Genomic DNA, 25,467 nt, shown 5'->3' on the forward strand with positions numbered 1-25,467 from the left:
GGTAGGCATCCAGGGGAATAACTAAATGAACCAGCTATCATCCTCTATGTCATCCACTTCTGCCTCAATTTTATCATGCAGCTCTTTCAAGGAGTATATGGCCTCTGTCAAGGTCCCATTCTCCTCATCATGTGCGGGTGCATATGTAGAGCAACTTGGCCCTATCTTTGTGAACACTCCCCCCTCCATGGCTGAGAGGAGGTGCAGAACATATCTGTTCTGTAGGGTCATCAATCTGACCCATCTTAACTCCTCCTCAATGGCATTGAATACTTTTACTGTGGCATTAATAGTTTGTGACAGTTCACACCTTGTTATCTGGATCCAGTTTGCATTTCCTGCTGCTTGCAGGCCAGCATTAGAAAGGATGTGAAGAACGTTGTTGTTTTACCAAATAACTTGCGCTTCCCTGGTATTTAATCAAATGCAGCATTGGCCTCCTTGGAAAAATAGTATGTTTGTTTGGTGCGTTTTAGGCCTAGGGATATGTTCTTCCTGTTGTGTGCCATTGAAGGAAAAGTTCCAATGTCAACCTCACTTTGTGGTATCACCAATGTTGGTGCATTCAGTAGTACTATTGTACATATGCCACCCCATTTGGGTGGAAGCTGCATGTAAGCTCTTACATTGCAGGTCCAGTAATGGTCCATGAGTAGAGTGGTACCAACTTTCATACCTGGTAAATCCATAATGGGTTTTCACCCTTCATTGTTACCAAGCTTTACTGAACCATTATTTCTAAAGCAAAACTTTGGTGCTTGTAGCTTAGTTATGGGTAGTGGTCCTGCTTCATCTTCCACCCATGTTAAAAATTAGGCAGTTTGTTTCCATTCCTCAGGGCACACTCTGTTTGCGTTTTTTATCACTTCTATTGGCACAGTCCACAGTGCCTCTACTTTGCATCCCAATATTCCATCAACCTATCCTCCCAATGGAATATACATTCCCTTTTATTTGCAATTGTGGTCTGTCGGCACAATAAGGTATCAAATTAAACTGGGCATCTGCACACCTTAATAATTGGTGATACACTAATTCGACATCTACTCTATTTGGGCCTGATAACGTGTACTTCACCACTTTACTTTTCATCCTCATACCCTCTATCATGTTTGCCTCTTTTACATAGTCATCTATGTATGGGAATTCTGATCCTGTGAGATACTTTATCATGACCGATTGTCCCTGAAACTGTCCTCTGGTCTGGCATACTACGAAATGTACAAAGCAGTGTTCTCTGTACTTGGGTACTTCTTGAGGTATAAATACTTGAGGCTTTCGTGGCATAGGGCATAAGTGAGCAAACAAAGCCGCTTTCCCTTTATCTCGCTCTCCCCAACTGCTCCAATGACCTGTACCACGAGTTTCGTTTGATATTTATGGAATTGTCAACATACCTTTTCATGTAATATTCGTCATCTGCAATTCTTTTCCTAGCCCTTACTGTCTCCACAACTGGGCGGAATACCATTTCCTGCTCTAACTGGAAATCTATTGGTTTTTTTAACTTCTTCACTAACGTTATGCCATAGGGACACATTTATCTTATAATCAGTCAAATGCAGTGTGTGAATAAATGAGAAATAAAAACAACAAAAGAGAAAGGAAAACAGAAGGACCGCAATAGCCATAATGTCAGTCATTTGTAGATGTGTCCTGCAGCATATTGATCGGGGTACTACGAAGAAATCAGGGGCAAAAGGATATGAAAACATTCATACAGTTTACTTAGTACTGAGCAATAGTAAGTTATTATTTTGTAATGGTGAGTGAGGTGAGCTGTATATACCTTTGTCAAAGCACTTGCAACCAATGATAATGACAATAATAAAAGATTTGATTGATTTATTTTCAAATCATTTCCACTATTAGGGGTGAACCTGTCTTGACGAGACTTTCATAGATCATACTTGTCTGAAAACCTTGTCTCACGAGAACAGGGGAAAGGCAGAGAAGGAGGGAGGAGAGGTGGCTGAAGAAGGGCCAGAGGAAGAGCAGGGAATAGAGGGAGGTGGATGGTGGAAGAGAGAGGACAGGATGGCCTGATTTTTAGAGATGAAATGAGAAGCCAGGGCCATGCAGAGGGCCTGGGAGGGGACAGTAGAGGTAGAGACTGCAGCATGATTAACCAGCTCCTTGCAGAGTTCGGGCTGAGTTGTAGATGCCGCGAAGACCGGGCTTGGATGTGGGCTCTCTTCTTGGTACGGACAGAGAGCCGGTAATGCCTTTGGATCAGGCAGCAGGCCAGTTTGTCAGAGGATGTACAGGAAGAGCGCCATTTCCTCTCAGCCACCCTGCACTTGCGTTTAAGTGTGACGAGGTCTGAGTCGTATCAAGAGTTGCACTTGGCTTTGGATTTCAAGCGGATCCTCATGACAGGGGCAACAACATCAAGAGTATCAGATATAGCAGAGTGGAGCATGGAAAGGGCTGTGTCAGGGTGTGAGTCAGCCAAAGAGTTTGGGGGGAGGGTGTGGCGGCAAAGGCCTCAACTGACACACGGAGTTGGCTTGACTTGAGGGGTGGAGAGGGTGAGATGGGAGGAAAGGAGAAAATGATCACTCCAGGAGAGAGGAGTGGTGAGAGGGATTGAAAGGGGAAGGTCTGAAGAGATCATAACATCCAGAGAGTGCCCTGCAGAGTGAGTCGGGCCAGAAATCATCTTCCTGCACTAGATCTGCTATGTATTTTGCTGGATTTACCACATGTCATCTGACAATCTTAATATATGGGTTTGTTAGAATGTCCTCATATCCTGAGGCCCTCTGTGTAGTCAGTGTGCTTTTAGGCTTCTCAAGTATTGCAAAAAGCTCATGTATAATGTCACTGAGCAGCCCATCATCACACTAAACGATTTCTTAACTGCGAATGCTTCTGCAGCCAAAGCTTGTTCACGTGGGTAATGCCCTTTCATTACTGGGTACAACAACCTGCTGTAATATGCCAAAGGTTTAGGTCCCATTGAAGTCAATTACGTGAGGACAGCCGTCATCACTACTCCATTGCAATGGGAGAAAATAAATAATTTTGCCTTGTAATCTGGGATTCCTAACATAGGTGCTGTAGTTATGGCCTTTTTTAGATCATCAAATGCACTGACCAGTGGTCAGATACCCATACTCTGAAATATTTGCATAATCCTAAGAACTGTTGCAGTTCCTTCACTGTGTTTGGCCGAGGTGCATTACTGATTGCCTCTGCACTTTTAGGTGTCCCTCTCCTGCCTTGCTTGGAGATTATTTGGCCCAAATAAAGGTCTTCTTCCTGACAATATTGCATTTTCTTTTTGTCAACTTTGTATCCTTTCTCAACTAGCAATGTCAGTAGCTGCACTGACTAATTTCTGCACTGTTCCTGAGAGTTGCTGCATGCAAGCAAGTCATCTACATATATTGTTTGTATGTTTCCCAAATCCATCTGCATCACCCTGTTAAACACACTGGGGGATTCACAGTAGCCCTGTGGGAGAGGACAATGTTCAGTCTTACTCCTCTATAGGTGAATGCGGTTAAATATTGCAACTATTCATGAAGGGTTATACTGAAAAATGCATTTTTCCAATCAATCACTGTGAAATGTGTGGCCATGGGAGGTATATTACACAATACGATGGCAGGATTAGGTACCACTGGAAATTCAGTCTCAACAATGTTATTCAAGTGGCGTAAATTTTGTATGAATCTCCAGGACCCTCCCTGAGATTTTATCACTGGGTATACAGCCTTGTTGCAAGGAGACTCTGATGGCACTATCATGATTCATGAGCGCTTTTATTGTTTCATAAATACCCTCATATGCTTCTTTGGACATTGAATACTGTTTCACTCGAGGTAAAATGGACCCTTTATTTAATTTTATTTTTAGTGCTCCAATCCGTTTTAACAACCCCACATCATATGGACTGGTCGTCCATAGTGTGCTTTTTTACCCTTGCCAAATCTTCTTCTATAAATGATGGTACTTTTTTAGCTAGCATTATTTGTTGTGGCACCTCTGTATACTCTATTCTCAATTGACATGGTATACTTATCTCAAACAATACCTCATCCTCGGAGTCAAACTAGTCAAACAACTCAACATCAGTCATCTGGGTCAGTCTGTGTGATGAGTCAAGTGGTATTACTGTGCGCCAGCTCACCCCTTCCTCATCAGTGCCGTGTAAAATCTCTCAGTGCTCCTTCACTACAGCTGTCTATAGCTCAATTGTAACCAGTTCCCCTTCAGTTACATCTGTAGGTATCTGTGTTCTGAATATAAAGTATGTGGGTAGTCTCAATAGCTGTCCAATAATGCGGGACGGCATGCTAACATCACTTGTACTCCATAGAACATACGTCAGGATCCACTGGTACTCCCCTCTGTACTTTCTGCCCTTGAAAGGCTCCTATGTATTCCTTTGCTGTCTGGAAATGAATGCCTTGTATAGAGCATATTATGCTGTCCTCTGTGAATGATATTTGCATATTGAGTTTGGCCATAAGATATCTTCCCAATATGTTAACAGGTGTCTTCCTGGAATACAGGACTGGGATAGCTACCATCTGCTCTCCTACTGTCACAGGCAAGCTGTCAGTGATAGGAACAATATTTGTATCCCCAGCAAAGCCTTTAGTGTCCATGAATATTCCTGACATTGGAAATCTGCCCTCTCTGACACAACATGTTTTTGCCCCCGTGTCAACTAAGAAGGAAATAGTCCAGTCGCCTATAGATACCTCCACCCTCAGTTCCTGTTCAGGGTCTGTGGTTACTGATGGGGCACATCAAGCTATTCTGTGGGCTGTCTTATTGGGGATACATGTTCCGGTCTGTCCCTTTAAAAGGGTTCTCCCCAACCGCTGTAACTCCTCCTATCCAGGTTGTCTGTGGCAAAATGTTTATATCCCATTGTGTCACTGCTTGTTGTGATTGCGCTGCATTCTGTGGTTGTGTCAATGTCTGCTGTGGTTGTTGGGTGCTATCTGTGGCTGTATCTGTGGCCCTTGTGGTTGCTGCACCTGCTGCGCTTGTGTCTGATCTAGTGAATAGTGTGTGTAGTTATAATAACCATAGTCTTGCTGTGGTGCACCATATGGGGCTGGATATGCCATCACTCCCTTCGTCCATACAGCATTGCACCTTGCTGCATTGCTCCTATACTTCTACACACTCGTGAAATGTGTCCACTTTCCCACATGTCCAACATACTGCTCCGGTGCCCCCAAGTCCTCCGAAGTGGGTCTGTCCCCCACCAAACCCTCCTTGTGGCGCTCCAAACCCAAATCCTCTCCTTCTGTGAACAAATGCTCTTCCTCCTCTGAGGTAAAAACAACTCTCCTCTCTTCCTGCAAAATAACCACCCATGCCCTGCTGTGGCATGGCAGCTCCCTGTCTATTATTGTGGTCTCCTTTATTTGTCAATTCCGCTCCTTCTACTGCCATTTTGGATAATTTCTTCTGCACCAGTTTTGCCTTTTCTGTATGTTCTTTTGGTCCTTCTACTGCTTGAACCTACAGTGATGGACAATAGTCTATCTCTGGCCATGGTCTCACTTCAATCCCCACAATCTTTTTTAACTGTCTCTGTACTTCTTCAGGTAGGCCCTGACATAAAATATAATAAAACACTGGTATATTTTTTCCCCAATGGTCTTTGGTTTCCAAACGCCAATGTTCTTTAATGTCTTGAATATAGGCAGCAGGGTCCGCAGTAGGCCCCATCTTCCTAGTCATTATGACGCTCATGTCAGATAGGTCTGGGAATAGCACTCTCGGTGCCTTACATACATTAGCTCTACAATTATTAAATGTTGACCCGTCATATTTAGTGGTGTTATGTTCTGTCTCTGCAAAATAGCCCGCTCACTTCCACACGTCCTCGGCTTGGTCACCCAATATGGATGCAAATAGACTTTTTATGTCACCTATAGCTAATGCTATGTCCGTTGTCTCTTGCTCTAGCTTGTAGATCCACCTGCCCGCCCCTGCTGTGAGTGATGGCAGCTTATCCATGAAGTTATTTCTGTCTTTCTGATTCCATGGAGTATGGTGGGGCTGCCCTAATCCCTTGTAGAGCAGTGGGAATTATGTTATTCCTTGCTTGCACGAAGGTGACTCTGCGCAAGTTCTCCTTTTCATTGTCTCAGCTATACTGGCGTTCTGGCAAGTTTCTTAAGAAATATGGTGATCTATGGTCTTCATTTATGGGGAGTATTGATGTGTGGGGGGATATAGGCTTAAGTTTGGCCCCAGCAAATCTGCTATCTCTCTTGCAGCTGATCCTGTGGTATCCATTTGATGGGCTTGCGCCGCCTCCTCTGCCGCTTCTTCTACCTAATCTGTCTCTGCTCTGTCACTTTCTCCACTTTTGTCATTCTCAAGTATGAGATCAAAACTCACTCCCTTAAGAAGCCCCCTTACATATGTTCCACTCATTATTTCTGGCAACACATCTCCGCCCCTGGTCTCTGGGGTTATTATCCCACTCCCTTCTCCCAACATCTCTGGCATCATATTTCTCCTCACCTTTTGAGTCCTCTCCTCCCTCATTTTTTCAATTTCTTCCTTTTCTCTTTCCATTCTCCTGTTCTTCTTATTTAGCCTATTTACATACTCATCCCTTTGTCCTACCTCCCTTTTCTGTCTTTGCCTTTCCCGTTCTTCTCTCTGCATCTTCTCTGCTGCTTCTCTCCATTCCCTCTGTTCATTTTGCTCTATCTCTTACTGTGTCTCCCTCCTGAATTCCTCCCTGGCTGCTTCCTTCATTTCTTCATACTCCACTACCTTCACATAATTATTTTCTGTGCCTTTCCCATCGAGTTTTAATGATTTTTTTCCTCCTCCTAATTTCTCTGGTCCTATCATTGTCCCTCCACTATCTCCATTACCTATGGTTACGCTTCTCAACCTTTGACCATCTATCTGCATGCCTCTCACTCACTCTCCGGAGCTCTTCCTTAGCTGCTCTTTTAAGCTATGTAGCCCTCTATACTTTTCCTCATCCCTTAACTGTGTCTGTGAGCTGTCAGTGAGCTGCGCCGTGCTTCATTCTCCATTGACACTGATGGCGCCTTTCCTTTTACCAATTTTGCCCTCCTTCTACTATCATCCCTTTCCTCATCAGGGGATTCATATCTGGGATTACTATACCCCACAGCTGCTGCTTGTAACAGGTATATTCCTGGGATAGTCGGGGCAGGTGCGCTCTCCTAATACGGAGGCAGTACTGTAGACTGTGTGTAGACGCCTGCCTCAGCGGGTGATTGCGGGGCTGTTGGCTATGTGGGAGCACTCTGAGAGGGAGGAGGCGGCAGCGCTGTGGTCCACTAACGCTATCCATCATGCACATAAAGCATCCATTCCTTCTTATGCCCCTCTGTCTCTTCCTCCAAGGCCTTTCAGAGCTCTAATATACCTCGCCTGTTCTTAAGTTTCTTGCCCTTGTGTATGGTGTGTACGTATGTGCACATATGTTGGAGTACATCTTTCGAGTGAGTGCCTTCTTGTGGCTGTGACATGTACATCTTTCCAGCAGTCAGTTTCACCCACTCAGCATGATGCGAAATGATTTTAGTACTATCTAGGGAACGCTTTGCATAGGTGAATTATTGGGGTATCTGACATGGTGACAACTTTTAAGCAGCAATACAGAATAAACAATACAAATACTGTTGAGCTTACCAATAATCAGAACAAAAATATCCTCACAATTCTTTCATACTTTTCCCTTACACCTCCTCCCCACTTCAAACTTACACCACCATTAAATCAATATCTGTTGTCTAGGGCAACCCCCCAATGTCCAACTCCTACCACTATGTCACAACAACAAAATCTGCTCATAATCTAAATGTTTTTTTTTAATTTATTTTTTTTCAACATTTTATACAAACAATACAAACCGAACAAACAGTGCATGTTCCAATAGTTTCATTACACTTTCTAACTTCTAACCACTACCTCCCTTAACCCCCACCCCTTTACGAGTCTATTGCATTAAACCTTCAGTTTCCGCAACCTGTGGTTCGGTCTCCTCTTCTACAGGCTCCGCCGGGTCAGCTAATGACCCAAACAGTTCGGCTATCAGTGATTTACAGGCCATCAGGGACTCATTCTCCTACTCCCCCCTCCCGCTGTGCTACTCGCTTCTTGCCATGCCATGGTTTCGGCTTCCGCCCAATTTTGCAAATCTCTCCACCACACCTCTACCTTTGGCATGTGGCATGACTTCCATCCCATGGCAATCCTCTTCTTTGCAAGCACATAAGCCAGATCCCTCAGCTTACTTACGTGCCTGAGCTTCTGTGGTCTGGGTAACCCCCCCAGCAGACAGGCCCACACTGTATCCACTACCATCTTGACCCCTTTTTCTTTTCTCCTTCACTCCCCTCCAGAATCGCTCTATGATCGGGCATGACCAGAACATATGCACCATGCCCGCGTTCTCCTCATCACACTTGGGGCATGCTTGCCGCCCTGCATTTTCAAACCTCGATATCCTCCAAGGCGTCATATATGCCCTGTGCGTTATGTATAGCTGAATCTGTTTCAGCCTCGCGTTTCTAGACACCTTCTTATGATACCCCTGCATCCGTTCCCCCATCCCGTCTCCCATCGGGGCTCCAACCTCCATTTCCCAGTCGATTCTCCACTGCGTGACCTCCTTCCCCACTTTAGACATCAGCATTTCATACAATCTCAGCTATGTCATATATCACGTCTATGGTGGCATCTGATTCTTCCTCCAACACAGTTTCAGGTAATGTTCTCTTAATCCTCTGTACCACTCTATGATACGTAATATACTGGCCCTCGTGCAACCCAGTTTCTTCCCGCAGCCCCTCAAAAGTAATACTAGAGCCCTCCCGCCAAATATCACCCATTGTTGCCACCCAAGCCGGTTCCCAGTGGTTGCTGAGTATCATTCGTAGCTGCGCGTCTGCCCCCGTCAATACAACCAGTGGTATCTGCGGTGAGCATGGGGATGGGTCCTCTATCATTTGACATGCCCTGCGTCACACCTTCCACCCCAGTAGCATCATTTTAGGGTGCCCCACTATTTCCACCCTGGGTACCCATATCATCTCTTTCAAATAAAAAGGTGCACAATCACGCCCAAACAGCCTAAATTCTGAGGTCTCTTCGTCAGAGAGCCATTTGGCAACATACTGTAACTGGCTTGCCACATAATACGCCTCATAGTTGGGCAGCTTTATCCTTCCTTTGTCATGGAAGTTCTGTAGCTTCCATAACGCCACTCTATTTTGCGTGCCATGCCACAAAACGTCCCTACACATGCTATTCAATTTGGTGAAGAACTTAGGAATCAGGTACAGTTTGTTCCCACAGTAGTGCAGGAGCCTTGGCAGGACCACCATCTTTAGCATTGCTCCCCGCCCCATCATCGCCAAGGGCAGCTTTGCCCAAAACTGCATGCACTTCTCAATTTATTTAGTGGCTACTTCTGTATTGCACCTATGCTCTTCCTCCACGGTGTGGTATATATCTATCCCCAGGTACCGGAATGTGCTAACTGCCCACGGCACTTGCAATACAGGTAACCGCTCCGCTGGAATCCCCATGTACCCGACTAATGGGAACAAGCTGGACTGCTATACCGGACAGCACAGCGTATCTCTCCAGCACTTCTAGGATGTACTGGAGATTTTCTTCTGGGAATCGCAGGTACAGCAGCATGTCATCTGCATATAGGGAGAACAGATGCCGCTCCCCTTTCACCTCGATGCCTATGGTGTCATATTGCTGCCTCGGATATATTGCTAGAGGTTACAGGGCCAGTATGTAGAGCATTGGAGACCACGGGCATCCCTGTCTAGTACCCCTGCTGAGCTGCCACCTTTCCGATATCACAGATCCTGTCCTAACTCTAGCCAGCGGTTCGCTATATAAAATTTTCGCCCACCTTACATATCCAGGCCCTAACCCGTAGTGCTTTAGGGCCGCAAGCAGCCATGGCCATTTAACGGAGTCAAAGGCCTTGATCACATCCGAAGAAACAATTGCCATTTCCTCATCTCTTTCTCTGCCAAACTCAATTATTCTCTGGAGTCGCCTATGATTATTGGTAATATTTCCATGAGGGACATAGCCCGTTTGATCCGGGTGTATTAATTTGCCAATAACCTTCTTCAGTCTATTTGCTAAGACAGCAGTTAATATCTTGCCGTCTTGATTCAGCATTGACAAGGGTCTATAGGAACCACAGGCTGTGCCCAGGTTTACAAGGTTTGGGGAGAGGTATTATGACAGCCTCTCTCAGTGACTCCGATAAGCGTCCCGTCTCAAACGCTTAGTTTAACATCTCTAACAGTGGGGGGAGGACCTCTTCCATGTATACTTTGTAAAACTCACTTGGGAGTCCATCTGTCCCTGGGGTTTTACTAGTAGGCAGCTGCCTCACCACCTCCCCTAATTCTTCCAAGATGATCGGGGTATCTAGTTCCTCTCTCCCCTCCTCGCTTATCTTGGGCAACCCCATATCCTCAAGCGTTTCTTCCATCATAGCGCGACCACTTTCCCTGTCATCTCCGTATACTACCTTATAATAATCCACAAACGCTTGATTAACTCCCTCCTGGGTGTCCTCTACGCTACCGTCTTCTCTCTCTATAGTCCTGATTGTGACTCTGGGGGTCTCACTCTTATATAACCACGCCAAAAGTCTCCCCGGTTTATCACCTTCCGCATGCTGTCTCTCTACGTATTTTTTATAATTAAGGTTACACAATCTCTCCCAATATTCCGCACATTTTTGCTGTAGCCTAAGTGTCAATTCTAGCTTCCCTGCTGTATCGTCTCCGCGCCTTAAGGCCTCTTCTAATTTTTCTTCCGTCTCCTGCAGTTCAGCTGAAACCCCACCTTGTAGGCCCTTGGATTTCGCTATGGCCACCCCCCTCATGACAACTTTAAAGGCCTCCCATAGTGTTCCCGCGGAATCCAAACTCCCAGTATTTGTTTCAAAATAATTTACAATCTCCTCCCTCAAGTCCTCCCTAAAAAAGGGGTCTCGCAACGCCTCCGCTCGTAGGCACCATGTCGGGATCCTCTCTCTCGGGGGCAGTATTGCCATGCGAGAATCAGGGGTGAGTGTTCCGAAAGGACCCTGGCCTTGTCCTCTATTTGTGCGATCTCCGCTATCATTTCGGGTGATGTGAAGACGTAATCCAACCTCGTTGATAACTGCTGTGGGGCAGAATAATGTGAATATTGCCTTTCCTGGGGGTGCCTCACTCTCCATGCTTCCTCCAACCCAAAGTCATCCAGCAATGTCTGTAACGCTCTGGCTGCAGGGGCCAGTCTATCCATCTTCCCATCCGATCTGTCCACCCTTGGGTTCAATACGCAGTTGAAGTCCCCTCCCCAGATCATCGCGCTTCCTACGCATACGCTCAAATTCGCACTCAATGTTCTAATGTATGCCACTGTGTTCTGGTTCGGGGCATACGTGTTAACAATGCTTATCTCCCTGTTCTCCACCAGTCCCTTCAGCATAACCATCCTCCCGTCTGTCTCAGCCACCACTCGCAATTGCTGAAAAGGGACATGTGGTGCCACCCAAATAAGCACTCCTCTTGCATAAGCAGAGTACGATGAGCCCACCAACACCCCTTTCCACTTGCCAGCGATCGTGTCCATCCTTTCTCGTGTAAGGTGGGTTTCCTGCAGCAATGTAATATCTATTTTCTGCCTGCGCAGGTACAACATAACTTTGTTCCTTTTTAAGTAGCTGTTGAGCCCCCGCACGTTCCATGTAAGTATCTTAAGGTCCCCCATGGCCTGAACCAGTTCCGTTCCCTCTCCCCCAGGTGCAGTCTGACTTTGAATTCCAATCCAATCTGTATAGGCTCGCTTCCCATTCTAAATTCCCTTTAACCAAAAACACACCAAACTTCCCGCTCCCGCTTCCCGTCCCTTCCCCAACATCACACCCCCCAACTGTTGCCCAGCTCCATCCCTGGATATCAGGCTCCCCCACATCTAGCTCTTTCTGGCTCTCGCCTGTACTGGAAGCTCTGCAGGGTGAGGCCGCCCTAGTGGCCAACCTACTACTACTACAACTATAATTCGGGGGGTAGGGTGCATTTGCCCTGCCGCTCCTATGTCACATCAGATTGACTACACATTGCTATACAGTTTGAATATATCTACACGCTACTATATTCCAGTCCTTCAAGTCCGTTACAATCAGCAGTATTTTATCAAAATATCAGCCTCCTACAGCCACGCCCATTTTTCTTAATCTTCATCTAGGCAACCCTGAGGTGCTCACTCGATGCCTTAACAGTATGCATACCGTATCCCAGTCACTTTTCGCGTCTCTCTTGGGTCTCTTCCGTGTCTTGTTCCGGGCAGCCCTGCAGATCCAGCCACGTCGTTGCTTCTTCTGGAGTGTCAAAAAAATAAATTTTGTTCTTGTGCACCACCTTCAATTTCGCGGGGTACAGAAGCATATATTTTATCCCAGCCGCACGCAGCCTTCTCTTGATTGCCACATAGCTGTGCCGTTGCCTCTGGACCAACATAGTGTAGTCCGGATACGCCGTGATGGTGCTCGAGGCCCTTTCGATTGTTCCACCTTTTCGGAAGTACTCCAGTATTTTCTCGAGGGCTTTGTAGTTCAATATTTTGGCGATTATCGCCCTGGGAGGGGCCCCTGGTCTCGGCTTCCTCATAAGGGCTCTATGTGCACGCTCCACTGCGAATCCCTGCGAGAGTTTGCCAGCCCCAATTCCTTGTAGGAGTAGGTTCTCGACGTAGTCTGTCGGGTCCTGTCCCTCCTCACCCTCCGGCAAGCCCACCACGTGAATATTGTTCCTCCTCGCTCTCCCTTCTGCTTCCTCTGCTCGAGACTCCAAGTTAGCCACCTGTTGTTTGAGTACATGGATCTCCTTTGCGTTGTTAGTGCTGGTGTCCGTGTTAGTTTTCACCGCACCTTCCAGGCTGCTTGTTCGTTCCGCCAGCCCCCTGACATTTTGCCTCAGCAGGGAGACTTCTATGCCCACGGCGTCTATTTTAGCCTCCAGGGAAGTGCGCAGGTCCAACATCGCAACCCCCCAAGAGTCTTTCAGCTCCGTGATGGCCTCTAAAATCTGATGGTTATCAGCCACTGTGGTGCCATCCGCTGGTACCATCAAGCCTTTGGGCACGATGGCCGCAGGAGAAGGTTGCGTTTTGGCAAAAATATCCATTGTGGATTGTTTATTCTTGTTCTTGCTCACGGCCCCTCGTGTCGACATTCTGCGGCCTCCGTTGGGCCTCACTATCGCGATTCAGCGTCTGCATGCCTCCCCAACCGTCTTTTCCACCCTTATCAGCTGCTGTAGTACTCTTCAAGCAGTCGCCCCGTCCGCTGCCTTTCGCCGCGGCTTACTGCTCATCGATGCTGAGCGAGCACTTCCCATGTCTGTCGTGGCCTATCTGTTCGCACCCCCGCTGCCCCCGGGCTCTTGCCTTCCGGATCAGCACCCAAGCCATCGTGACACAAGGCTTACCGCCACAGTTTTCGCTCCGTCTCCACTTCGCCATCATCATTCTTTCCCCGCGGCAGCCGTCTCTATTCTGCTGCTCCGGGTGCTCCAGTTTCGTTTCCTTTGTTGTCGGCCATCTTGTGTGACAATGGACCCAGCAGCCGCCGTCGTTCGCCGAGCAATTCCTCCAGAATTCCACACACGATTCACTCTGTCTTTATACAGTGAGCAGAACACACGTTCCCATGCATGTATAGTCAATCCTGGAACCAGTAGCACATTTTTGTAGGTAGTTTTCACGGATCATATGTCGGATCCTCCGGAGCTGGCCAGGAAGCACGTCCTGCTCCATGGCTGCCCAAGCCACGCCCCAATCTAAATGTTCATACTTACCCCATCAACCTATATCAAACAATACTATCTGCTATGCTCGCAACACACAAGGAAAAACACCTCTGCAGGACCTATCTCAAAACAAATAAATACAATCAACAATTTAATCAATTTAAACCCAATACAACACAATAAAATAGAGCTGTATTCTGGTTTTTGTACCAGGGTATCCTTATCTCTCTATCTCTTTTACTCGACCCTCAAAAGAAGGTTGGGCCCTCAGAGGCACTACTATGCAGCCTTCGAAGACCTCGGCAAGGGATATCCTTTATCAACTTTTCTGTTTCATTAATATTTGTATTTTATTTGTATTTTATTGATTTATATAGCGTCTTACGCCAAAGCGCTGATCATACAATACATTTCCCCACCTCCAAATGTTACCCTGCACATAGCATACTCACATCCATGAATTTTGGGCATTGGGGTCCCCTCAATCTGCCAGCTCCTCCTCTGCTTTCAGCGGGCGGTGGAAGACTGGGCAGGATTCCACTCCAAAGCCGGCTCCTGCTGGCCTCCTGTTAAGTTGTGCACAAAAAATCCGCTCTCCAAACCGATTCTCTCTCTCTCTCTCTCTCTCTCTCTCTCTCTCTCTCTCTCTCTCTCTCTCTCTCTCTCTCTCTCTCTCTCTCATTTGAACAGAAAACAGCACTTTATATAAAACAAGTGAGTCATTCTGATGTTGTCATGATCACAGAGTTATAAAAACCTATCTCTACTGGTCATTGGTCCTAATTCCTACTGATTGGGTAACTCTCTGTCTAAGGTCCCATCCATAAAACATTCCATAAAATGTACGACCTCATCATGCTTGAATATCATTGGTAACCTCTAAATTACTTCTGCAGTGAAAAGGACATGCTAATCGGTTAACATGCAGTGATACTGTCCTTGAACTGCCAGGGGTTTTAAGAATTATGGATGCGAATACTACAACAAGTATATGATGAAGCTCTAGAAAAAGAACACCTGCCACCCACACTGTATATGGCCAACATAATTCTCCTCCATAAACGGGATAAACCCAAAGACGAGTGCGCATCATATAGACCAATATCACTAATAAACCTTGACAATAAAATTCTGGCCAAAATATTAACCAAAAGACTAATCCCGCTAATGCCTGCGTTGGTCCTGGCAGACCAAGCACGGTTCATCCCAGGAAGTAACACCACCTTTGGAATAAGGAGAATGTTCGGAGTAATGAAGCCCTTGACCCGGAACAACAAGCTGCCGCAACAGTACTAGACGCAGAAAAGGCATTCGACTCTGTCGAATAGCCTTTCCTATATGCAATCCTCGAGCGCGTGGGCCTCGGCAAAAGATTTATAAAACTAGTCTCCATCCTGTACAAAGCCCCCACGTCTAATATTCTTCTAGGAGCCAACCACTTGAAGTGCATACACCTACATAGAGGAAGGCGGCATGGGTGCCCTCTATCCACCCTGCTGTTTGCCTTGGTGATGGAACCTCTTGCTTCAGACCTCAGACTACAACATATCCACCGAGGCCTGTCCTTCGGCCCCCACAAATTGATCATATCTCTTTACGCTGATGATGTTGCACTCTTCCACCGAGATCTTAGTGAAAACCTAAATCCAGTGATGCGTGCAGTACTAAAATTTGGGCACTACTCAGGGCTAAAAATTAAAAACCCCAAATCAATAATATTACCCCTAACGGCCTTGACCAAAGAACTTGATGATGATTTCGGCTTCCGGTGGCAGCACACGAATGTCAGATACCTAGGCATCTTTGTGTCAAGATCCAGCGGGGACATCCTACACAACAACTACGAAAAAGTCATCAACACTACAAAACAAAATCAACAGATGGAAATCACTCCCATTCACACTCTGGGGGAGAGTATCACTAGTTAAGATGGTCATCCTGCCCAAGCTATTGTATCTCTTCACAAATATCCCGCTGATTCTAACGCAGAGATTCCTGCGACGCATCAGGATCATGATCCTTGACCTAATCTGGGCGGGAAAGGTGGCAAGGGTAGCCTACAATATTCTAACCATTGCGGTGAGAGGGGGAGGCCTGACACTACCAGACATGGAACACTACTATTGGGCCGCCCAGGCACAATTTCTCAGCCACTAGTACACCAAAGACTTTATCAGGCCACACGTTCAAATTGAAAGGGCTTTGGCAACCCCACACCTACTACGCGCTGTCATCCTTGGCACGTTCCCAACGCCAGAACACCGCTGAATGTGGTGTATGCGACACTCTCCATCTGAAAGAAAATGGTGAAAGAAGGAGCAATACAGACCAGATACTCCCCGCTCTTACCTGCGAAGTTCATCTCGGGAATCCCCATCACAGGGGAAAAAAGTCTACCAACAATGGACAGAAAAACTACACATCCAATCAATGCACGACCTATTCCCAGAAGGAAAATTTCTCTCACTACAACAGGCGGAGGCCATGGGCGGCGACAACGCACTAGATATATTCATCTACTTCAGGACGCGGGACGCACTACAAGCTTTCTTCCCTACATTCCCGCAACAACCCCCAGTATGGCCGCTCTTAGACAACATGATACAGGCCCAAGGCAAAGGGCGCCTAACAGCCAATATCTATGAATCTCTACTATCAAACTCAGACTCACATAACACGAGAGCAAAAAAAAATGGGAAAAGTCACTAAACACTGAGCTCACTGAAGATGAATGGAACTACATATTGAATCTTACCCAAAGAGTGGCGATTAATACCAAATTTAAGCAAACTCACTTTAACTACCTACATCAATTATATCACACACCAGCAAAACTCCATTGCATGCACAAACCAGTCTCCGCTGAATGCAGCCGATACAAATACCCGGAAGCTGACTTTTTACTCCTGGCATGTAGCTGTCCTGCAGTCACCACATTTTGGAAAGCAGTCCTAGAAAAAACATCCGCAATAATCGACCCCCTGGCCCAAAGCTGACAATGTTGGGGTTGACAAAAGACCTCCCAAACATTACCCAGAAACTAACAGAGCTTTTGCTGGTCCTTGCCAGAAGGAGGATTGCATGCAGCTGGGGGAGGGGCGCGCCACCGAGCTTACAACACTGGTTAAAAGCCATAACGTACTGCCAGGACACAGAAACCAGCTATATAAAAACACTACCTCTCCATGCACGGCCTCCGGACATCTGGGGACCATATGTTGCCTGCTTGATATCATCCGTGGATGAGGCGGACTCACAAGCACTGTCCCAGGCAAATAGTCAAGGACCCATATCAGAGTAAAGACCTACCGAAACTGAGAATATACACATTGAACTTTCCGGCGAGGCACCAACTGTCGGCCAGATGAGAGGAGGACGTGGGGAGTTTTCTTTGTTTTTCTATTTTCTGCTCGAACTGTATGTTAGAGTATATGTGTTGTTATGTTAACCAAAATGCCAATAAAGAAAGTTTAAGAAAAAAAAAAGAATTATGGATGGGCTTTCAGTTGTTAATTAAATAAAACAAAACAGGTTATCTACGCCACAATGTCTCTGAGTTTCAAAGAGTGTGTCCTCGCTCAATTGCCAAGTTCTGGCTACCCCTGTTTTGTCTCAATGGACTGCCTCGACACATTATGAATAACTATTGTTATGAGTCATGCTGCTTTCACCATGTTTAACATTTTCGTTGCAGGAATTATTTGTCTTTTTATCTGCATTTGCGCTTTTCTGTCACACCTATCCGAATGCTGAGCCATTCAACTGTCAGCTATTAGGAGATTTCCTGAGATGCTCTGTTCATCCCATGGACTTCAAATAGTCTGCTGTGTTGTTGTAATTGATTTACCTTAATGCTTGAATCCCCTCTGCCTAAACACTGATATCTTGTTCCGTTATGTAAACCTTCACTCTGGACTTGGGGAAATTCCTTGGGCAGCTACCATCGAAACACTGCAGAATTAAATGTATTTGTTTCAAATAGCGTGCTTAGCTGCAAGGCCTCTTAAAGCTACAGGACTTCTATTCTCCACTCTGGTTGTGCAGTTTAAAATGGCATCTGCTTGTCACGTTTTATTCTCTGCTGGACACATTTGCTTTGCTATCGTCCGATTTCCTGGTGCATGCCCGTCTTGCATTATTTTCCTTCCTATGGGTAGGAGCAACCTTATCTACCTACAATTTTCCGCCCTACTTGTGTAGTGAGTCCCTATCTTGTGTACACGCCTCCCTGTCTCCTAATCTATTCTATTTTTAAACACTAATAGTGCAAGCTAATGCCTTATCTGATCCCTACTAGCGTGGCGCAAAATAACTGTTCTTTATGACAGCTGCCAGGAGAGTTCAAAGCGCAGTTTCAAATGTGTCCTTTCTTATCTTATAACTTTGTTTCTTTTGTGAAAAGGAGGGGGGGCTTGAACATGCTCTCTAGTCAATAACTGCCTCACTACAGAGGTATATCTCTTGACTGGCCCGTTTTTACCTTTATGATTGTGTTGGCTCTTGGTTTGTAGAAGTGTGAGAGCTGAGTGGGCGTTTTTACCTCAACTGATCCTTGTACTCAGAAGTCAATTTGTCACACTATTGGTGTGGGCTAACACATAAGTTAGTTGGGTGCAGTTATGCTGGTGTTGTGGTGGTGTTCTAGATTCCACATACTGATGTGATGCACTTTCTGATCTTTGACAAAAAAGGTTGTTTCTAGAAGAGACATTACAGGTGGGGGGGGGGGCGTTTGTATTACAGCCCCTATATCTTTTGTGTCATTTTACTCCTCCTCCTCTGTATCATTACTTTCCAGCAGCAACACACATTCCTGTCTGTGCTCTGATGGATTATACTCTATCTTGATCATCGTTCATATCAATGTTGTTGTCCTCCTTATTCTCTGACTTGTCTGTTGGTTGTGACGATGGAGATGGAGACCTGGAATTTTCAAGCTCTCTGCACTGTTAAACTACTAAGAGCTGCCTCCTCCCCTTTTGCCTCTGACGTAGTAGACAAAACCAAAAGTGCAACCTCTTCTGTCAGGTTTGGTGGATGCAAAACCCTTGCTTGTATTTTTCCTGGTGGATGTAGTCGAGTAATTTCAGGTCAACGATGCAGAACGTGAGTTGAATGATACCTTTAATTGACCATGTTCAATTCTGGCATCCACAGTGCACCAAACAAGTGCTGCTGCCGAAGTAAAAAAGACTACAAGTTGCATTCCCCACCCTCCCCACCCCCCACCTCTGTCTCGTTTTGGAGGCTGACATGTTTCCTCAATGTGCCTTTCACTCAATCACTGGTGTATCACCACCCATCACTCTCCATTGCTTCCTTCCTCAAATATCACTTGTACTTGAGTCTCATACTAGTTGCCCTCAGGGATTCTTTGCTCTTCCTCCCAGGTGTCACCGGATGGCATGTGTCTCATCTACTCACTGCCAGAGGTGGAACTTGACTGCTGTATCACCTACCTCCCTGAATCTCTACTACTTCCTCCCACAGAAACCAGTTAATCATCAATCTTGCATAAAATGCCCCCATGGAGTCCCTGATCCTCCCTAACGTGAAGCACAAGCTGGACACCGTTTTTATTTTTCTCGTGGTACATATATTGCTTACAGTCTCTTATACACAGAATCCTAGTTTCTCCTCCAGCCTCCCAGCATTCAATGCAATCTTCTCCAGACTTCTAGGGGTTCTGCGCAAAATCAAGAGACACATGCACGTCCATCACGATCAATCAATCTGCCCCCCCTCGCCCTAAATTTGCATAAAATGGAACTTGATTAGGTCACCCACCTAAAATCTCTGAATATGTCTCGGATGCAAATCAAAGCCTACCCAAATCCGAGTGCAAACACAAACCACTCGTGCCCCTTTACAGCCCATGTTGTCAAACTTCTAAAATGTTCGAATAAAGTTCAACCTGGTAAAATCACCCGACAATAAGGTGAGTTGAGGTTGTAGCTGTAAAGTTTATTCAAGCCTGCACTTATTGAAGACCTTCATTTTAAGTGATCAAATGTTTATCAGATTAATTCCTGTTAAATAGAAACTGCTTAAAAAAGGGACGCTCTGACTTGAAATAATATAAATGTAGGCAAAACAAAATTGGCAAAGTTGAAATAATGTTGTTCCAAAGTATTACTTAAAACCAAGAACAATGTACAGATTGTGTTTGAATGTTGCTGAAAAATGAAGAATGTGACTAAAGTTCTACAGTGTCCATGGAATTTCTGAAACTAAGAATGAACCTTGAACTGTTTTATGAAAACCGAACAGGGTCTTGCTTCCTGCGCACTGATCAGCTGGATGGTGAGACTGATTGGAAGCTGCGCCTGCCCGTCTCCTGCACCCAGCGTTTGCCCACTGCTGCAGTAAGTTTATTTATTTACCATATTCCCTGCTGTACCTACATAGCTCGCTGGTTTGGAAAGGGAAACCAGTAAAGTTGGTAAACTTCATTCTTGACTTATAGTGAGCAAGTCTTATTGTCTTATGAAATGTGTTAACAAACAGGGAAAAAAACTCACTTAAGCCATCTAAGGAAGGAGTTCATTTTCGTCATTGTTTTTCTTGTAGTTCTACGCTGCATTAAATCATGCCTCATATTTTTTTTAATTCTTCACTGTATGTATTTAGCCATTCCGTTTTTTAATATCACTTTGTAGTAGAAAGAAAAGTCAATTGGATTGTAAGACATGTATTTTGAACTGTGTTTTATATTCAGATTAATTCCAGATAAGGTATCACTTTAAGAAAGAAAAAAAGATCGATAGAAAGGGCAATAACACTCAATTATTACACTGCCATACAGCCTCTAGGCAATATGGGATAGTACCTGATTGATCTTAAGAACAGCAAAGGAAAATCTGCGGGGGCAATTACTACAAGTAACTGTAACTTACTCCTGACTTAAATCTGGAGATGCCTATTTGATTTACAAAGGTTATTACGAGCAACTCTGGCTAACTTCTAAGTAACTAGGAGTACGTTTATAGTAATCCAGTGTTCCTCACAGTAACCCATTTTTGAATCAAATAACCCTCTTCAGGTTTAACAGGTAGTTCGCTCAGAAATGTTATTGTCCCAATCGATCGGGCATGTATTTCCGATCATAGATCGATCCATCTTTTAAAAGAAATCCTATGCATTTTACCTTCATTTTCCTCACTTTTATAAATGCGAAAACGCCTGCCTGGGCAGCGCCATCTTGTGGAAATCTTATCCGTTGATCCATCGCTCTAGGTTCAAGAGCCCTCCCGTCACTAAATCAAATCACCCGCCTCTCAAGCTGACATCACTTTTCATAAATATATGCTCCACCTATTTGAATGAAGTTGGGCAGCATAACCAAACGTACCCTGTCATCACCCACCATGTCATAACGTTATCTAACTCAGAACCTGGAACATAAACACATACATCCACGCAGTTCACAAAACATTTTGTTCTTTTCACAAATTGGGTAAAAAACATATATTTCAAAGAAAACAGCACTAATATGAATAGTAGCAAGTACTTTTATTTTTGTCAATTGATAAAAAGAGGAGATTATGTCCATGAAAGCATCTTATAATGTTGATTCCCTCCAGCGATCGATTAATCAAAGTCTTTGTATTGTTCGCAGAAGGTTTTTTTCAATCAACATACATTGCGATACTTTAGTGAGAAGGACGGAGTGGTTTCAGTTCGAAACACAACACTTTCACTGTCACACCTCGCTCCCAGCATTGGTCTCCGTGGAGGAGATGGAGGCATTTTGGTCCAGTATTGTGGTTTACTTCCAAGATGGCTCCGGGTGTTCCATTTAACGCTCTAGTCTTTGGTCCTACTTCCATGCCTCCTTTCTACGCCTCGTTTTGATGCAGTAAGATTACATGAGCTGTCTGGTGAAAGGACCCGGCGTGTCGCTAGTCCAGTAGTGTACGCTCTGTGAGTTTGCTTCCTAGTTGCAGTCACTTCTTGTGCTCCTTCCTGGCAAGCTTACTAACCTTTCCTCTTTTCGATCTTTCACAGAATCAAACTACGTCCTAGCGTTCGATCCTCCTGGCTTCCTTTCTCTTACCGGCATCACAGGACTCAGTTCACTTTGGTAGGCTCATTCTTGTTTACACCCGCCACCGCTCCGCAATTACGTGTTTTCTGACTTTCTGCTTTCTCTTATTTCAGTCGCGCTACATCCCTACTTTGCTACGAACAAGACATCCTTTTAGAACTTCTCATTCACACCATAGCGGTAGGTAGGCATCATCGCATTATTTACATTACCCATTGCGCTACGTTCTTAATCTTATGAAGAGTTTTGTTTTCCCAGGTTGTTCCAATCTCACTTCAGCACAACGGTTCCAGCCATATGCACACCATTCAAAGGCTCTCAATATGCTGTCTAAACCTCCCTGAGCATTCTTTCCTTTCCTCAATCCGCACATACGTAACTATCTCTCTCTTTCCCTCAGTCTGACTGCATACCTGATTGCCAGCCACAAGACCAGTTCCCTCCCGGACAGCAGTGTTAGTCACTGCAGAAGCCTCTGCATCCAGAGTCAAGACAGTTTTCCTCGCTCATTCAGCAGCATCTCGCACAGACCCGGGTCAGGCCAAAGGGTTCCAGATTCAGGGTTTTTCTTCTCCTAGAGGTTTTTCCCTGGGGCGCTTGTTCATACAGGGTCTGTATATGCAAATAGACCCAGGAGGGTGCAAGGATCCCAGAAAACCTCTTGCATTCTACAGGCGGTTGCATCTGGTACAGGTTAGTGCTGGCAACTTTCGCTCTTTATTACTTGTTTGCCGGGATCAGTTTTACATTCACATCGGCACTTTTTCATATTCTATAGGCTGCCATGTTGCTCCTTGTTACTGCAACGGCGAAAGGACAGATTGGTGTCTGGCGATTGTCCCAGATTATGGTTAGCAGCAGTGTTAGTCACTGCAGAAGCCTCTGCATCCAGAGTCAAGACAGTTTTCCTCGCTCATTCAACAGCATCTCGCACAGACCCGGGTCGGGCCAAAGGGTTCCAGATTCAGGGTTTTTCTTCTCCTAGAGGTTTTTCCCTGGGGCGCTTGTTCATACAGGGTCTGTATATGCAAATAGACCCAGGAGGGTGCAAGGATCCCAGAAAACCTCTTGCATTCTACAGGCGGTTGCATCTGGTACAGGTTAGTGCTGGCAACTTTCGCTCTTTATTACTTGTTTGCCGGGATCAGTTTACATTCACATCGGCACTTTTTCATATTCTATAGGCTGCCATGTTGCTCCTTGTTACTGCAACGGCGAAAGGACAGATTGGTGTCTGGCGATTGTCCCAGATTATGGTTAGCAGCAGTGTTAGTCACTGCAGAAGCCTCTGCATCCAGAGTCAAGACAGTTTTCCTCGCTCATTCAGCAGCATCTCGCACAGACCCGGGTCGGGCCAAAGGGTTCCAGATTCAGGGTTTTTCTTCTCCTAGAGGTTTTTCCCTGGGGCGCTTGTTCATACAGGGTCTGTATATGCAAATAGACCCAGGAGGGTGCAAGGATCCCAGAAAACCTCTTGCATTCTACAGGCGGTTGCATCTGGTACAGGTTAGTGCTGGCAACTTTCGCTCTTTATTACTTGTTTGCCGGGATCAGTTTACATTCACATCTGCACTTTTTCATATTCTATAGGCTGCCATGTTGCTCCTTGTTACTGCAACGGCGAAAGGACAGATTGGTGTCTGGCGATTGTCCCAGATTATGGTTAGCAATGCATTGTTCACTAGTATTATCCAATTTCTATTGAAGAAGCACTCTACAGGAAATATCAGCCCATGACAAGCACACATTGGTACTACGGAACTGTAAAATCGAGAATAAAAAACGTATTTAAGTACAAACTGTTTAATATAATGTACACACTAAATCAATATATTCCCTATAATTCCAAGTTATAATTAACACGTACGATGTCGATTCTTTGCGTCTACTTGAACATTCAACCGTTACTTCGTTAATCATATAGCATACAGCCATCTTCACTTGCATAAATAGTATTTAAAACTTTGCTTACACTGTGCATTGAGTTTCCATTCTCTATGTCACAGGAGACCAAACGCTTCAAAAGGCAGATTTCAGTAATTGAGACCTAACTGTGCTGTGTCTGCTTTCAATATAGTGAATCTTATCAATTCTTTGTGGATATTCGCAACATTATGACGTTCAAGTTGTTAGTGTTGTGTATTGAAGTCCAAATAACAATGAGACCCTTTATCCGTTGTTCACAGCGAGTTGAGTTTCTAAACGTGTGCATCCCATAAAAATGAACAATATTCATGGGAAGCTGTGCAGTGAAACACGATGAATAACTTAAAGTATTCTGTTTAGAAAAAGATTTGCTCCCATTCCAACAGCAACAACGCGGATGACGACACACTATTTACGTATTATTTCACAAATGCACCTAGTGCAGGTGCAGACAGGCTCCTGTACAGCAATGACAATGGTAGGAATAAATAAATAAATATTACTGTGGGGGCATTTTTCAGTGTGAAAGTGCAGAAACTTTTTATGGCAAAAAAACTGAATTTACATCAAAATAATGACTGCAAGTCTGTTGTGGGTTTGGTTTTTAAAGGCTTATTTGACTAATGTGTACATCTAGTACAGTAATCGGCTTCAAGGATAACACGTTTTATTTCGATACAAATGGAAAAAAGCACCAACAAAGAACTCTGCTGCCGCGGAACGTTCGGGCAACATCAGCATGTGAAGTACATTGTAACAGTCGTTATCGTCACTAGTGATGTCATTGCATATAGGAGAAACCCAGGCAGCAGGTTGGAAATGTCCTACACATAGGTCACATGCTCCATAAGGCATGCCAGGCCATTGGTCACTGCCTCAACTGTCCATCTTCATCCATGTGGGTGATGTTGCAGCCATCAATGGTCAACCAATGATCATGTAACAATTGTAATACTAAGAAAACACATCTATATCTTTGTACTATGGCACCTGGCACTAAGCAGAGAGGGGCTCAGGAGGAGGAAAGCTAAGGTCACATTAACTCGCACATACTTCACTCGTTCCCAGACAGGCCAGCATTCGTCCAAGATCTCCCACCCTCACTTTAGGCTATATTTTCATCCCACCCTGCACCTAGCAGCACAAAACATATCACCGAAGAGTGCAGGCAGAAGAGTCCTGCTTTCTGATGTTTTGATCGACCGTAAATCCATCAGGTTTTATGGTCCGGGGTTAATTGGTACACTGGAATTCAGGGGTCCTGGAACCAAAGCAGTTGTGGGATATAATTTAGGATTAGGGCTGTTCGGGGTTGGAGGCCTGTGCCCTCCTTCTCATGGGATAACCCTGTTCACAGAGACCCAGCCCTCCTCCCGTGGCCTTGTAGGGCACATTCTTCCCAGGGCGCGAATGGTGGTAACATTTTAGGACAATGAAGGGTTTTTTCGATCCGTGTAGCTCTGGGCTTTCTCATCATCTAGTCGGTGGCAGGATAGCTCAGTGGCAACGCGCTCGCCTTGGAAGCAAGACACAGCAGAGCAACATAGGTTCGATCCCTGGGTCCACACTTAGAAACCTATGGGTACTAAGCGCGTTATAAATAACCAATTATACAATTAGTGTTTGGGATACAACCTCTTCCTGCACTCATGTTTGCGGCCTAGGCCTGGGGTGCTGTTCGCC

The 25,467-nt window shown here is 45.3% G+C and overlaps 1 protein-coding gene across 1 annotated transcript in view; it reads left to right on the forward strand.

Annotated features, from left to right (window-relative positions):
• ATP9A (ATPase phospholipid transporting 9A (putative)) overlaps window positions 1-25,467 on the forward strand; it is a 1,385,006-nt gene that overhangs the window by 501,076 nt on the left and 858,463 nt on the right. The window contains exon 7 of the mRNA XM_069651153.1: window positions 20,082-20,176. Within this exon, the coding sequence (XP_069507254.1) occupies window positions 20,082-20,176 (95 nt within the window). The remainder of the gene's footprint in view (window positions 1-20,081; window positions 20,177-25,467) is intronic.

The sequence above is a fragment of the Ambystoma mexicanum genome, chromosome 3p (assembly GCF_040938575.1).
Source record: "Ambystoma mexicanum isolate Mex_15411 chromosome 3p, UKY_AmexF1_1, whole genome shotgun sequence".
In the NCBI taxonomy this organism is placed as follows: domain Eukaryota; kingdom Metazoa; phylum Chordata; class Amphibia; order Caudata; family Ambystomatidae; genus Ambystoma; species Ambystoma mexicanum.